Raw genomic sequence first — 17008 nt, forward strand, 5'->3', positions numbered from 1 at the left:
CTCAGCAGTTATGAACCAACTAGCATCCATGAGGATGAAGTTTAGATCCCTGGCCTTGCTCAGCGGATAAGGATCCGGCGTTGCCGTGACCTGTGGTGTAGGTCCCAGACGTAGTATTGCTATGCTTCTGGTGTAGGCAGGTGGCTTCAGCTCTGATTGGACTCCTAGCCTGGGAAACTCCATATGCTGCAGGTGTGGCCCTAAAAAGACAAAAAGACAAATAAATAAACAAATGAAGAGTCTTGAATGTGGCTTATACAATCATTGGAGACATTTACACATAGAACATTCTGGACTCTGGCTTTCTTTGCTTTGACTTAGCCGTACATCCCGACTTATTTCTCATCAGATTATACAGAAATCCCTCATTATTTTAAATAGTTGCACAATGACCCATTTTATGAATGGATAGACACCAGATACAAACAAACATATCTATGACCTCAATTGCGTGAAATTCCACAATAGGCAAAACTAACCTGTGTCATTAGAATGCAGGACAGTGGTCTCCGAGGAGGAGGAAAAAGCAGTGAGCAAAAGGGGTGAGAGGTTTCTGGGTCATGCTTTGCTTTTTTTTTTTTTTTTTTTGTCTTTTCTAGGGCCGCTCCCGCAGCATATGGAGGTTCACAGGCTAGGGGTCAAATCGGAGCTCTGGCTGCCGGCCTATGCCAGAGCCACAGCAACTCAGGATCTGAGCTGCGTCTGCAACCTACACCACAGCTCATGGCAACGCCGGATCCTTAACCCACTGAGCAAGGCTGGGGATCAAACCCGCAACCTCATGGTTCCTAGTCAGATTCGTTAAGCACTGAGCCACGACGGGAACTCCCATGCTTTGTTTCTTAAATTCAGTGATGGTTATGATCTCGAAGAGACAGCAGTGAGTAATGACTTGGAGTGAGACCTTAATTTCCTGCTCCAGAATTGAACCTGGGCAGCCTAGATGAAAACCAGGTAACCTAGCCACTAGACTAACTACAGGCTAGAAGCAGAAGTGCCCTGATTCTTGCGCCCTGTTGAAAACTGAATGTTTCAAGGAGGCAAAGACTGTGAAAATAGGTATAAAGTTTGGAGTATAGGTATAATTCATTAAAATGTATACTTATGATTTCTGCACTTTTCTGCATGACGGTTGTGCTTCAATTTTACCAAATTTAATCTCACAGTCTAGTGGGAAAGTTATATAGAGATGCAAATAACCATGGCTCAGTTCGGTAGTGAATTCAGGACTCTCATCTAGCACTTATGCAGCAGTTGACTCCGGCACAATTGTAGGCTGCCTGCAGGCTAATCCCAGTTGCTGCTCCTTGATTCCCATATCTGTAAAATGGGGATAATAATAAAACTACCTGATACAGTTACTGCAAGGGTGTAATATAGTAATCTATAGAAAGTGGGTTAGAAGTCCTCCGCAAGCACGTGGCAGGTGCTCCATTAACTCAGCTACCGTTAGCACGAAACTGTAATTTTTACTAGGAAAAGGATCCTCCTCAATGCTCTATAAAGAAATGCTTTGGGTGAAATATCCAGCGCCAGCCTCCTCGGGTGCAGCGAGCTTAGGAGGAACGGAGTCTTCCTGGACAGGTGAACTCCCAACCCTCCTGACTCCGAACACGTCCTCTTTAAGAGTGGAGCCACGACGTCAACCCCACGCGGCGCAGCCTACCTTGGAAGCGCCCCTGCGGTTCTTCCGAGCGGCCTCCATTGGCTGGCCAGCACCCGGCGGCCCCGCCCCTTCGCCGGCCTCCGGCCCCAGGCGACCTGCGTCAATCCGCCCAGCTTGGAGCTATGATTGGCCGTGGGGCCGGCCCTCCAGAAAGCCCCGCGGGGCTTGCTTAAGCTGCGCGCTCTGGATGGGAGGGGCGCGGCGCAGCGTCTGTAGCCGCCTCCGTCCCCCTCCGTCTGCCCGCCCGCCGTTGGTCCCTCCAGCAGCCCGCCTGCTGGGCAGGGCCGGCCCGGCCCGGCCATGGAGTCCTACGACATCATCGCTAACCAGCCTGTGGTCATCGACAACGTGAGGCTCGGCGGCCGGGGGGAGGGCGGGCGCTCCGCCCTCAGGGACTCATGCGGCGGCACCTGCAGGGACCCCGGCCCGTCTCTGCCGCTCCTCTGGTCACTGCCCGCCTGCCACCCGCGCTGGCCGCCCGCGCCCCCACCTGGCCCTTAACCCGGGCCACGGGGCCAGACCCTCGCCAGCGTGGCAGAGCCCCAGCCAGAGCACTCCTGAGCCCGGCGGGGAGGTCAGGAGAGGCAGGAGTCCCATCCGTCTGGCGGCCCTTGGTCAGCATCTGGAGGGCTGGAGTGACAGCCGGGCAACCCGGCAGATGTGTGTCAGGCTCGGGGCGCACCCCGGACCCTTCTCAATTGACAGTGAGGTCACAGGGCAGGTCTCGACCCAGCCCCTTTACTACTCCTCAGGCTCTGACTCTGGCTGCCCCTCCTAGTGGAGGAGGAATGGCATTTGCCTTCTTGCACACCACTGGCCCCATGTTTCGGAGAGGGTTGGCCTGGTGACCTCTACAACAGCTCTTCCCAAGGGGCTGCACCCCCAGGCAGCACCTCCAGAGTGGGCAGGCCTTGCTGCACCCTTTTCCTGGGACAGGGGAAAATGTAAGCTAAGCTCTGCCGGCCACATAGCCACGGCCACCTGCCTGGCCACTTGGCTGTTTTGACCCTCTCCTTAAGTGCTCCAGGAGCCAAACAGAAGTTCCACAGTTGGCAGGGCAATGGAAAGAATTCAGGACTACTTTTCCCAGAACCCATGAGTACTTTGCAATAATTGTTTGACAACCTCAGGAGAAAGTTGCTTGGCTCCATTGTGGTCCTTCAACACTGGGGCTAAGCATGCTTCCTGGTCCACAGGAAGAAAATAAAGGACAGGGAGGGATCTGTGGCTCTGCTCCTAGCTGGGTATCTGCCCCTGGAGCCCTGGAGTTTTTGTTAATGACTCACTTTTCTTTCTTGGATCTGTCTCCCTGCCATTTGACTCCCATGTAATCCCTGAATGGCTGTCTTTTTTGGAGTACCCATGTGAGCACCCTGAGTCACTGCAGGGGATGCTTAATAAGAAAGCTGGAACTGGGCTTGGGGGATACTCTCCATCAGCCCATGGGAAGGACAGGGCCACTTCCTTTCTTGGCGGGCAAATAATCCACTTAGGCTAATCAAAAAGTTTAAGAGGGAACTGGTTTGCTCCCTCTGGGCTTCCAACCCCTCCTCTGTAACTTAGGGTTGTATATGTCTGCTCTACAGACCCCAAGGCTGGTGGTGGAGATCTCTGGGAACATGGGTTGAGATTCTGGTTCCTGCAGTGGATGGGGAGTTTCTAGATGCCAAGTTCCCTTCAAGATTCTAAGTTCCTTGGTGGTCTAGTGATTAGGATTCAGTGCTTTCAGCACTTTGGCCCAAGTTCAATCCCGAGTCTGGGAGCTGAGATCCCATGTCAAGCTACTGTACATTCTGGCCAAAAAAAAGGGGGGGGGATTCTAAATCCAGCTTCCATCCTGAAGCAGTGCAGAACCAAGTTCTCCTCTTGTAGGCTCTGGGGAAACCACTTGAGAAGTGCCAGCTGTCCCCAAGCATCCAATGATCTTCCCTGGGCCATCCTGTATGTGGTCCATGGCTGCTGACAGGAGGGGGCTGGGGACTGTTGGAGGGGAAAAAAAAAAAAAAAAAAAAAAAAAAACAGGCTTAGGGGTTGCTTCTAGCTGGGTTTGGGGAGTAGCATGTGCTGCTGTGGATTCCTCCTGCCTGGAGTGACCATGGAGCATGCAGAGGAGGGTTTGCTTCGTGGTTCCTCCATCTCCACACTAATGACATTCTGGTCTGGATCACTCTTGGTTTTGAGGGGCTGTCCTTTGCATTGTAGGATGTTTAGCAGCATCCCTGGCCTCTACCCACAAGATACCAGTAGTAGTTCCTGCTCCCCAGTCTCCAAATATGGTCAGATTTGGAGGAGGGGATGCAAAATCGCCCCCAGTTTTGAACCACTGGTGTACTTGTAAATGGCCTTGCTCTCTTGTTTTTTTGTGTTTTTTTGGCTTTGCTCTCTTGGCAGGTCCTCAGCTTCCTGCCCGGGCTGCCCTGGTAGGGCAGCAACCTTCTGCACAATGGGGCACTGCCTTCATCTGGAGGTGAATGTTGGAAGCTAAACATTATTTCTCTTTCAGGGTTCGGGGGTGATCAAGGCTGGCTTTGCCGGAGACCAGATTCCCAAATACTGTTTCCCAAACTAGTAAGTGTTGCTCAGGCAGCATCCTTAACCCTTTGGTTTGCTTCAGGGGAGAACACTGGTCACGTGTCACAGCTCTCTTGCCCCCACCTGTATGAAGGTGAAAACACTAGACTTGTGAAACACTAGATTTGAGTTCTGGAAAGAGAAGACAGGTGCTCTGGGCTCCCCCCTCCTCTTTGGACTCTGATTTTGGTCCCTCCTGGAGCCAGGAAGGAGGAGAAACCACCAGCTTTCCCTTGGGGACAGGGCGTGGTAGCAGCAGCAAGAATAAAACAATCTCCAGGAAAGAGACCTAGCCTCTGGGGAGAAAGTGCGGAGTTAATGCACAGCCACCCATTCCTCCCCAGAAATGATTTCTGATTTCTTCGGGTCTTACATGGTTTCAGACTCTAGAAAATATTGTGTTCAGACGGAGGGAGTCTTTGCCAGAATGGCACCGTGGTAGCAGAGGTAGGAGGGGGTGAAAGCCTGGCACGCTGCCCTGGCCGCTCCAGCCCATCAGGGAGCCCTCCCTCACCTGTGTCTCTTCTCAAGTCCTAGAGGCTTTTGAGTTTCCTGGCCTAAGGCCCTCAAAATAACTGGCTATAGCAAGACACAGCCAGCATGGAGCACCCAGGAGAGCTTCAGCGTTCCTTCCAGAACTCATATTGAGTGTACTTAAAGATTCCTCTTAGTGTGCAGGGAACTCAGGTCAGATGTTGAAATGAATGGTAGTTCATCCAGTCTGCCGAGAACTGCGTCTCTGTCCCGGAAGCCCTGGCAGTGGGAATGGGCAGGATTGACTGAGTGAGAAGGGCAGATGGACGAGGGAGCCACGACTCAGCTTCCTGGAGCCATCCCGCCTCAGGCTGCGGAAATCAAGAGTGCAGGCTGAGTCGTGGCTGCCAAGGCTGCCCCTCTGCCAGGGCTGGGCCAGGAAGGGCTGATGTTCCAGTGCTCTCAGCTCTCTGGGCGGTCCGGTGGGAGATGGAGGGGATGCCTTTGCTTCTGACTATGACTTCGGTCCTGCCAAGGCCTGCTGTGAAGCAGGCCTAGGTTCTGACCTTTGCCCTGAAGCTTTGGAATACACTTCCCTCTCAACCATTGGCGTTGCACTGTTTTTCCTGGACTGGGTTCAGCTATGCCCCCTGCTCTTCTCCCCGAATTTTCCTGTCTTTACAGTGTTGGGCGCCCCAAGCACATGCGGGTGATGGCTGGAGCCCTGGAAGGGGACCTCTTCATCGGACCAAAAGCAGAGGTAATACCTGTGGAGACTGCCATTGCCTGGCTTTGGGGTCCTCATTGTCCCAGGAGCTGTGCATTGGCCCATGCAGTCAAAGCTGTACCTGCAGAGAGGGCCTGGGAATCTGTTCTCTGGGGCCACCTGCTGAGCCCCCTCCAGGCTCCAGGCTCCAGCTCTGAAATACTGCACCCTGGTCCCTTTGCTCTATGACATGGGCTGTGTTCCTGTGTAGGGCAACTTAGTTAGACCACTTCACGCTCCAGAAGCTGGAAGCTACAGAGCAAAGAACTGACTAAAAAGTGACTTAAGGAATTCCCGTTGTGGCTCAGCAGATTAAGAACCTGACATAGTGGAGTTCCCTTTGTGGCTTAGCAGTCAACGAGCCTGACCAGGAATCATGAAGATGTGGGTTCGATCCCTGGCCTTGCTCAGTGGGTTAGGGATCTGGCGTTGCTGTGGTTGTGGTGGAGGCTAGCAGCTGTAGCTCTGATTTGACCCCTAGCTAGCCTGGGAACTTCCATGTGCTGCAAGGGTGGCCCTAAAAAGCTAAAACAAAACCAAAAAAAAACCTGACATAGTGTCTATGAGGATGTGGGTTCAATCTCTGGCCTTGCTCAGTGGGTTAAGAATCCAGTGTTGCCACAAGCTGCAGCAAAGATCACAAATGCATCTTGGATCCTGCATTGCTGCGGCTGTGGCATAGGCCACCAGCTGTAGCTCCAGTTCAATCCCTAGCCTGGGAGCGTCCATATCCCATAGGAGCAGCTGTAAAAAGAAAAAAAAAAAAAAGTGACTTAAAAGTCTGAATCACTTGAACTTGATGACTGATCTGAATGAGAGGGCCACCTCTTGTGCTCCAGCCAGGTTGATGCCCAGGGGCTGCAGGGCCCCATGAAGCCCTTGGGAAGAGGGTGAATGGGGGCAGGGGAATGGCAGAGGATAACAAGCAGGGGCAGTTTAGGCACCTGAGGGCTACAGCATGGGTGCTGAGGACTTGGGGTGCAGCTCCCAGAGCTCTCAGGAAATGGGGTCAAAGGAGCCAGGGACGCGGGTGAGCAAGGCTGAGTGGTGCTGGGCAGGATGGGGCTCACTGTTAGGGGAAATTGAAGGGCAGGTCTGTGCAGGAGACACAAGCACTGGGGGAAGAACTGGGAGGAGAGGTGGCAGCAGGTGACCTCAGGAGGGGACCACATAGGATCGGCCTGCAGGGAGGTTCCTGGCACTGACAGGCGTGGTAAGTGAAGCAGTGGAGCGTGATTTTGGAGGGCAGGAGAGGGTGTGCACTGAGCGTAGAGGAGCCGGACCCCCCTCTGCGAGCCTGAGAAGCTGCTGGGCAGATGACCCTGTGCTGGGTTCTGAGCCTGCCCCAGGCACAGGGACCCCCAGGAAGCAGATACAGGCAGCTCCCAGAGGGCTGGGAGCAGTTGCCGGATGTGTGTCTGATGCCACAGCCAGCCTCCCGCCCCCACAGGAGCACCGGGGGCTGCTGGCCATCCACTACCCCATGGAGCACGGAGTGGTGCGGGACTGGAATGACATGGAGCGCATCTGGCAGTACGTCTACTCCAAGGACCAGCTGCAGACCTTCTCCGAGGAGGTGTGGCAGCCAGGCCCCGTTCGGGTGGTGCCTTCCCCATGCCCTGCAGTGTCTCTCTCAGGCTTCCATGTTCCCTCTGGCTTCTGTCAGGGCCCGCTGCCTCTCAGGGCCCTCTCCCTCTTTGTTGTGTGGATGTGGGTCCACATGGTCAGTGGCTGCCAAGCAGAGTGTTCCAGGGAGACCTGGATCTTTAGGAGAGTAACTGCTGGCCGATGACAGGCTGGTGCCCTCAAGAGGGATGGCAGGCCGCAACTTCCTGTGCTCATGGACCGGGGGTGGGTGGGGGAGTCCTGGAAAGATCCTTTCAGGGCGAGCACATGGTCTCTGCGCCTGTGCACAACGCTGCCGTCTCTCACAGCATCCTGTTCTTCTACGGAGGCCCCACTCAACCCGAGTAAGAACCGGGAGAAGGCGGCAGAGGTGTTCTTTGAGACCTTCAACGTGCCAGCCCTGTTCATCTCCATGCAGGCTGTGCTCAGCCTGTGAGTGCTCCCCGAGCCCTGTGTCCCCTGCGTCACTCTCGCCATCCTCCTGCTTGGGCTGACCAGGCATCTGACTGCCCTGTAGAAACAGCCCCCTGCTGACTGTCCCTTTAGGGAGTCCCTCGGGTCCCTTGGTCAGACTATATGATGCACATGTCCCGGGGTCCCTTCCAGGGGTGAGGAGGTCCCCGTGCCTTAGTGGCTGAGGTGAAAGGGTGACGACCTGGTGACAGGTATGCAACAGGACGCACAACGGGAGTGGTTTTAGACTCCGGGGACGGGGTCACCCACGCTGTCCCCATCTACGAGGGCTTTGCCATGCCGCACTCCATCATGCGGGTAGACATTGCCGGCCGTGACGTCTCCCGCTACCTCCGGCTGCTGCTGCGCAAGGAAGGGGTCGACTTTCACACCTCGGCCGAGTTTGAGGTTGTCCGGACCATCAAAGAGGTGACAAGGAGCAGGAGGTGGGGAGCCGAGGGTGGTCAGGCCAGGCATAAGGTTGAGCCCTGGGTGTGGTTGTCCTGGCCACAGCTTTCTGAGGGCCATGTCCCTGCCCACTGCAGCGGGCCTGCTACCTGTCCATCAACCCGCAGAAGGATGAGGCTCTGGAGACAGAGAAGGTGCAGTACCTCTTGCCGGATGGCAGCACGCTTGATGTAAGTTGCCAGGCCAGCCCCAGGTGGCCAGGTAATGCTGGGATGTGGAGGGGAAAGAGGCCTGTCTGCCTCCATCTTATGTTCCAAAGGTGGGGCCAGCGCGATTCCGGGCCCCTGAGCTGCTGTTCCAGCCAGACCTGATAGGGGATGAGAGCGAGGGGCTCCACGAGGTGCTGGCCTTCGCCATCCACAAGTCCGACATGGACCTGCGCCGGACACTGTTTTCCAACATCGTCCTTTCAGGTGGCTCCACGCTGTTCAAAGGTACCCTAGTTGGGAGGCAGTGCTGAGACTTGGAGGCCAAGGGCAGCTACCCACAACTCCCTAGAGCCTGGGACATGGTCCATCTTCTGTTGTTTTTTTAGGTGCTCAGAGAGCTTTTTTTTTTAAAGAGAAAGATTTAAAATTAAATTTTGAAGTTCCCGTCGTGGTGCAGTGGTTAACGAATCCGACTAGGAATGATGAGGTTGCGGATTCGATCCCTGCCCTTGCTCAGTGGGTTAACAATCCTGCATCGCCGTAAGTTGTGGTGTAGATCGCAGATGCGGCTTGGATCCCTCGTTGCTGTGTCTCTGGTGTAGGCTGGCGGCTACAGCTCCAATTCGACCCCTAGCCTGGGAACCTCCATATGCCGCGGGAGCGGCCCAAGAAATGGCAAAAAAAAAAAAAAAAAAAGTAAAATTAAATTTTATTGGAGTTCCCGTTGTGGCTCAATGGAAACAAATCTGACTGGTATCCGGAGGACGCCTGTTCGATCCCTGGCCCTGCTCAGTGGGTCAGGGATCTGGCGTTGCTGTGAACTGTGGTGTAGGTCACAGATGAGGCTCAGATCCCACATTGCTGTGGCTGTGGCATAGGCTGGCAGCTGTAGCTCCCATTTGACCCCTAGGCTAGAAACTTCTATATACTTTGTAACTAGGCAATAAGTTTAATGAGGTCTCAAAGGTATTAGATGAAGTCTGCCTTCTCCCATGTCCTGGACACCCGGTGCCCTCCCACAGGAGTTGTTATTTTCCCAAGTAACACCTGTGCATCATTAAGCATTCCCTTTTACACAAATCATAGCAAACACTCAGGCTCCACTCCAGGCGTTTTTGACTTTGCACTACAACCAGAAGATAGTAAGTTCTCTTAGATGGTGGTATGGGATGCATGTGCCACTTAACCGTCGTCCCTTAACTGGGGGTGCCTGCAGTTCTTTCTAATCACAAAGATGCTTCCGTGGGTGACCTCCTGCACCGTCATTTCACATGATGAGACTGTACCTAAAAGATAAATCCTAAGAGTAGACTTGCTGAGCCAGAGGGTGGGTATGTGCGTTTGTTACCTGGTAGATATCACCAGTGTCCCTCCTGAGAGGCTGTGCCACTTCCGTCCCCACCCCCACTCCCAACACTGTGTGACGTTTGCCCATGTGCTGGGTAGAAGAGACAGACATGTTCTCCTGACTTGTCGTTTGCCTTTGACTTTGCTTCTGGTGGTTTTGGCTCTGGGATGTCAGGGAAGGAAGAGCATAGGGTCAAGCAGAGCTCGGGGTCCCATGGCTTAGGGTCCCCTGTCCCTGGTCTTGCTGAGGAAGGAAGCTGGGCCCACCTGCAGGCATGGTGCTGGATCTTTTCTGCCTTTGGAGTGGCTCACCCCGGCCTTAATCCTGACAAGAATGACTAAAACAAAAGGGCGCAGCACTGACGAGCAGAGCTAGGATTTGGGGCAGCTAGTGTTGAGGCATCCGATGTGGACCCAGCCTTGTGTTCACAGGCTTCGGCGACCGGTTACTAAGTGAGGTAAAGAAGCTTGCCCCAAAGGACGTCAAAATCAAGGTGAGGTTATGGGGAGTCCCTGTAGGGCATGGGGGTGCTGGGTAGCCTTGATCTGGGGAAGAACAGCCAAGAACCACCTTCACTTCCATGTCCAGCCCAGGCCTGCCCCTCCCACTGCTCCCAGTGGATGTTCTTGCTGCCTGGCACGGGGGGGGGCCTCCCAGGGCAGGGAGGGTGGGGGGCATGTGCAGTAACAGGGGCCTCTGTGTGGGAACAGGGCGGTTAAATCGTTGCTTGCCCCCTCTAGATCTCGGCCCCTCAGGAACGGCTATACTCGACGTGGATCGGGTGAGGTGGGGCTCACGGGGAGGGCTCTGGGAGGAGACCATTGTGCCTGGACATTTCTCCCCGGGTTGGCCCAGGCAAGGTGGAGGTGGGTGGATTTCCCTCCCAGGTAAGGGAAATGGAGCTCCAGACACCCTGGGAGAACGGAGGGCTCAGCCCTCAGGTCCACAGGAATGCTCTCCCTCCCCCCTCTCAGCGGCTCCATCCTAGCCTCGCTGGACACTTTCAAGAAGATGTGGGTATCCAAAAAGGAATATGAAGAGGATGGCTCCCGGGCTATTCATCGTAAAACGTTCTAGCGCCCAAAGAGGAAGGTGGAGGGAGGGGAGGATGGGAGGAGAGGAGGCCAGAGTCCTTAACCTTTTCTGGTCCAGGTTCACAACCTAGGCCTCGGGTCCCTGTGTGCCCTGCTTCCTGGGCAGGTGGTGCAGCAGTGCTTTCCTGCAGCCCATACACACACACACACACACACACACACAGGCATGCACACACAGGCACGCACACACACACAGTAACATTTAGCTGCATGGATGGAGGCTTGAGCTGGCATAGAATGGACGAGCCCAGCTTTGGGCTGTCTGGGTGTCCACCTTGGCAAGCCAGTTAGGCCTACAGCTCCTTGCTCTGCCCCTTGGGGCTGCTTCCCCCATGGCCAGACACCCAAACATCATTGATAGGATCCCTCCCAGGGCTGGAGCTCCTGGATGGCTGTGTAACTAGCCTTGGGGAGAGGGGTGGAGGAGGGGGCTACCCACTCCTGTGTCACTGCTTCTTGTGCCACCACTTCTTCCTGGCCTGACAGGGTAACCCTCAGGCCACACCTAGGCATCCCCACTGCATTCACATCCTGCCCACTCACCTTCCTGGGTGGATGCCTGGGTGCAGGCCGACTACCTGGCACTCTTCTGTCCCCAGTGAGGGGGTCTGGCCCAGGGTCCAACCCTGTGCAGCCAGGGCAAAGGACACATGGGGTTCAGGCAGCCACGGTGTGTTGCATTCTCCCTTTCAGAGCACTTCATTGACTTGCTGCTCCCCCTCTACCCCAATACCCAGGACAGGAAGGGTTAATGGTCTTCATTTGTTGAGGGGAAGCCACTTAATCAGGAATCAGACCTAGTAGGAGTTGGGGGGGGGACACATTTTCTCCTCCCACTTCTCCCACAAAAGAGGTCTTCATTCACCCTGTGGTCAGGACCCCCACCTCCCTCTCCTACACATGTACAAGAATTTAACACAGTTGCCTGGAAAAACCTCTTTTTGTAAATCATTATAGTAATAATTATGGACAAAGCCCAGTGTGTGGCTCTGTTTTCTTGTGGTTCTTTGCGCTGTTGTTTCCTCATCCATCCCTGGGGACCAAAGCAGCAGGGCACTGGCTCTAGCTTTGACGCCTGCCTGTTCAGTGGTTGGTGGGGCAACATGGCACAGGAGGCAGACTCCACCCCTGGTGGCAGAACTCCCCAGCCTCTTCACAGGCTTGCTACAGTCCACCAGGAAAAGCAGAGAACAGGCTGCCTTCATGTCCGTATTCTTGGACGGGGCCTTGTGGCAGGCAGGGCTGGGGCTTGGTGCTTCCATGCCTTTACCTGTTCTATTTGAGCACCTCTGCTGCCCGGCTCAGACATGGCCCACAGTGATTCGGTTCCCGAATTGAGTCAAGATGGGAAGGGGGAGATGTGGAAGGCCATGTCGAGGAGCTGGGTCCTGAAGGAAAAGGCTGGGTACCAAGGAGGGCGGGGGCAGTGGAGGCAGAGGGCGCAGTGGGAAATGGGAGTTTGGAGTGTCTGCCCTCTCCTTTCTTCAAGTACTCGAACACCTGCCTACAGTATGTGCAGGAGGTACCGTGTGTTTGGTAAACAAGACATATCTTTGCTGCCCCAGACATACAGATTAGGGGAAAAAGATAAACAGGCTATTCCAGTACAGAGTTGGGGCTGACAGAAGGGGCATCTGGCCCACAGGTGGGGCACACTGACATTCACGTATCCAGGAGGGGGTGACCAGGTAAAGAGGGGGTGTTCCTGGGAGAGGTAGAAGCTCAAGGAGATACCGGGGGCCAGTGGAGCCAGAGAGAAGGACATGGACTGGGACAGGGGAAGTGGTCTCCTGTCTATAATGGGAGGTAAACAAAAAGTAGGCTGGGTCAGCATGTGGGGAACCCTGAGAGGGGTTTTTGCTGTGTCCTGGATGACGGGCAGCCAGCTGTGGGTGCATGGTTATTGTAGCTGTGTGTCAAAGACCATGGAGTTGGTGGGGTTGAGGGTGGGGTTGAGGGAGGGCCCAGACCGAATAAATCAGGCAGAAGGGGAGATCCCTGAGTCAGGCCCTTCACAGAAAATTTTTTGAGGCTTTGTGGTCAAGAGCAGTTAAGCCTGTACCTGCTTCCAAGGGGGAAGAGTTAACAGAACCCTTAGTTTGGGATTCTGTTCGTGGTACCACTTTCTCGAAACCACTCAGGAATGGAGCCTTGTCACTTTGACTCTTCCTTCTTCTTCCCTCCTCCACTTTCCATCAGTTGCCAAGTTCTGTTGGTTCTGTAGTACCTTTCTCACCTGTCACTTCTTTCCCATGGTGACCACCACTACCCAGCTCATGGCCACAGCTCCATTCTCCCCACCCAGTCCACCTGCTCTTGGATGCAAAGCCAAGATAGCCTTGGTTCTGCCACTTCCTAATTGGTTCTCTGCTGCCTGGTGAAATAAAACCGAATTGAGGTGAAGTTGCTAATAAAATCACCTTCACGAGCTCCATGTTGTTGCATTTGATCTTGGCCCTTTGGAGCCTGTTCCTTCTGTGTTAGACTTACTCATCATCAGGCCCTGCTTTGCCTACCAACCTCTACTCATCTCCTCTCTCTGCTGGGAGTGACTTTCCCTATGTCTGTCAAAATCCCATCCTTTAAAGCCGAGTCTGATGTGGTGCTCTCTCTACTCGCTCTCGTGGCAGAGACAGCATGGTCACAGAGCTCTGGCCCTGCTGGGTTTCTCACTGTTGGAGAAAAGCTATAGATGAGACATTGATATGCCTAGAATGAAACTTGTGGTATTGGATTGTGATCAGAGGTAGTATGCACTCTTGGTTTCCATTACACATGCAGATAGATACTGAAATAATGTATCTGTGTTCAAGTGTCAGGGTTAGAATGTATGAGTATACCTTAGTCCTATCTGCCCAGAGGGCCTAGAGGCAGTAACATCCCAGAAGCAATAAACACATATAGTGTCTGGATCTTGGCTTCTAAATACCTTTCTTCAGTGAAAGGAACCAGAGCTTCTTGAGGAAATTGCAGATCTGAGGCAGAGAAAAGATAAATGGAGCCTGGTATATCTTGTGGTCCTATCAAGGAAGTGTTCAAAAAAGAAGAGGGCTTGGCTGAGGGACTCAGGAACCAACTTGAAAGCACACCAGATGATCAAATCTGTAATGGACTATAAGCTATGGAATAAAACAGTCATGACTCTAGTCTGGTATGAATAAATAATTGAATAACTATATGCATGGGGAAGAAGGGACAGTTCTTACAGAATTCCAGTTAATAAATGTAGAAAGAATAATGGAGAAGAAAATCACCATTAGACAAACACCACAATAATCATTTGCAGGCAAAAGTGGATACAAAAATAACAAAAAAAAGGGGGGGGACATTTTCATTGTCTCAAAGTATCTCCCTATAAGGTACTTAACTAATAAAAACAGAAAAATAGTAAGCTTACAGTACAGAAACCTAGTGAATATCAATCACCTTAATCATGTGGTCAAAGTTTATATCCCCTGTGATTGATTAGTCACTATCTTTTATTGATTGATTGATTGATTGGTCTTTTTGCCTTCTCTAGGGCCACTCACGCGGCATGTGGAGGTTCCCAGGCTAGGGGTCTAATTGGAGCTGTAGCCACTGGCCTATGCCAGAGCCACAGCAATGCAGGATCCGAGCTGCATCAGCAACCTACACCACAGCTCACAGCAACGCCGGATCCTTAACCCACTGAGCAAGGGCAGGGACCGAACCCTTAACCTCACCGTTCCTAGTCAGATTCATTAACCACTGCACCACGATGGGAACTCCTAGTCACTATCTTTACATGATGCATTAAGAGGCCCCAGTGTCACCTGTGTATTCTTGTATAACTTCAGTCTAACCAGCAACAAAGAGCAGACAAACCCAAACAGGGATTCTGCAAATCAGTGGACCAGCTGTCTTGCTCAAAAGTGACAGGATAGCAGTTCCTGCTATGGCACAGTTGGTTAAGGATGAAGACTAAGTAACTGTCATGGGTTGGAGGAGACCAAGGAGGTATGACAATTAAATGCAACATGAGATTCTGGATCAGAAGAGGACCTTACTAAGAAAGCTGGCAAAATTAATTCATAGTACTGTATCAAGGTGCATTCCTGGTTTCACTCATCGTACTACGTGTGAATGTCATCGGTTAACCTTAGGGGGAAACTGCGTAAACAGGAACTCTGTACTATTTTTGCAACTTTTCCGTAAGTCTAAAATTATTTCAAAATAAAAAGTGGAGGAAAAAGCTCAGGCTTGACCTAAATGGTCTGGATTCACAATCCAGCTAACTAACTAGCTAGCTAACTAGCTGCATAATCTTGACCTGTTCTCTGAGGTTCCTGCATCTCTGATATAGGGCTGATAGTAATAACGCCCACCTCATGGGTTTATTAACAGCCTGGAACATTTTGTTCCAGAGAATAAAAGAAGTGTTCCAAGAATGATAGGAACATGTCAAAAGGCCACCGGAGCCAATTTGAAGAAGCTTCCACTGGCCAAATTTGGACACATTAAACATGGAAGATAAATGATAGTTATGAATTAATAAGCCCCTGAATGCAATATGAAAACATGAACCTATGCTGATATAAATTATTAAACTGAAAGACTGATGAGGACCAGGGTACTGGCATTTCAAATTATTGCCCCCTAAGATATTTATTAATAATTAAGGGGCCGGGGATCTGGCATAACTGTGAGCTGTGGTGTAGCTCTGATTCGACCCCTAGCTGGAAACATGCCACAGGTGTGGCCCTAAAAAAGCAATAATAATAATAATTAAGGGACAACTTCACCATGGAAAAACCTGGCAAGACATTAGCTTAATCAAGTGACCAAAGTGAACATCTCGTCAGCAAAGGGCCAAATCAACATGATGTGCCCACTGAGAAGGGCACAGCATCACCTCTGTGGTACCCCTGCCCAAGATGTGTAACCTGAATCCAATCACAAGGAAACACCAGACAAGCCCAGGTTGGTGTAATTTTCAAAAATATCATAGTCACAGAGTCAAGGAAAGGCTGAAGAACTGCTGTAGAGTGAAGGAGGCTAAGGGAAGTGATGACTAGAGGCAACACGAGCTGGATTCTTTGCTGTTAAGGACATTATTGGAACATTTAGTAAAACTTGAATAGGGTCTGAGGGAGAAATGTCCAAGTTGTAATTCCCTGACTTTTTGATAGTCATGTTGCAGGTATACAAGGTAATGTCTCTGTAGGAAACTCAACGTGTATTGGGCATTACATCAGCAACTTACTTAAATCATTCCGGGGGCTGGGGGGCAAGGTCTCTATTCTTTACTTGCATATAATTTAATAATAAATACTGTTGGAGAGATGCCAGTATTTTTCCCTAGTGAGGAGAGATGGGATCCAATTTCCAAGCTGCTAAATGGCAAAGGTTCAGATGGAACCTGCTTCTATCCAAAAGCAAAGACTTGGTTCTCCCAGTGGAAGATGCTATACTTCCTCTCTGCCCCTATGTTTCTCAGTCACCAAGAGACCAGGAAAAAGGCTACTTGTGCTTTTGTGATTAGCTGAGATAGAGGTTCTCTGCCTTGGCGGCATGTTGAAAACACCTGAGGAGCTTTAATAATGTCTGGGTCCCAGCCTCAGAGACTCTACTTCAATGGTCTGAGTGTGATGCAGGCATTGGGAACAAAAAGATCTTTGGTGGTTCTAATATGCAGCTATCTTTGAGACCCACTAACCCTGGAGACAGAAGGTGAGTTTACTGATCTCTTCATGCCATGAAAACATTACAATTTTTTTTTTTTTTTTGGCCGTGCCTGCGGCAAGCAAAAGTTCCTGGACCAGAGATCAAACCTATGCCACGTCGTGACCTGAGCCATGGCTCCAACAATGCTTGATCCTTAACTGGTAGGCTACCAGAGAGCTCCAAAGAATTACAGTTTTATTTAAGTCCAAAGTGGGTCTCACTGTGCTGAAATCAGTGTGCCAGCAGGGCCATTTCTTCCTGGAGACAAGGGGAAGAATCATTTCCTTGCCTTTCCCAGCTTCTAGAGATTAATTGCATTCCTTGGTCTCTGATCTCTTCGGTCCGTCTTTAAACCAGCGACAGGGAGTTCCCATTGTGGTTCAGTGGTAACAAACCCGACTAGTATCCATAAGAATGTGGGTTCTATCCCTGGCCTCATTCAGTGGGATAAGGATCCAGTGTTGCCATGAGCTGTGGTGTGTAGGTCACAGATTCAGCTTGGAACGTGCATTGCAGTGGATGTGGAGTAGGCCAGCAGCTGCAGCTCCAATTTGACCCTAGCCTGGGAACTTCCATATGCCACAGTACGGCCCTAAAACGCAAAAAAAAAAAAAAAAAAAAAAAAAAAAAAAACCAAAAAAAACAGCGACATTGCATCTCTCTGACTGTTCTTTTTTTGGGGGGGAGGGAGGAGATTATTTTTCTCTT

General features: G+C 51.8%; 1 protein-coding gene across 1 annotated transcript; it reads left to right on the top strand.

Annotated features, from left to right (window-relative positions):
- Positions 1783-10598, top strand: ACTR1B (ARP1 actin related protein 1 homolog B). The gene is given in 12 exon segments (XM_021087260.1): positions 1783-2014; positions 4170-4234; positions 5396-5471; positions 6928-7053; positions 7412-7421; positions 7424-7535; positions 7769-7985; positions 8102-8194; positions 8284-8458; positions 9953-10014; positions 10262-10302; positions 10496-10598. Coding segments are annotated over 12 exon segments (1128 nt in total). The 5' UTR covers positions 1783-1966.

Source organism: Sus scrofa, chromosome 3 (assembly GCF_000003025.6).
Source record: "Sus scrofa isolate TJ Tabasco breed Duroc chromosome 3, Sscrofa11.1, whole genome shotgun sequence".
In the NCBI taxonomy this organism is placed as follows: domain Eukaryota; kingdom Metazoa; phylum Chordata; class Mammalia; order Artiodactyla; family Suidae; genus Sus; species Sus scrofa.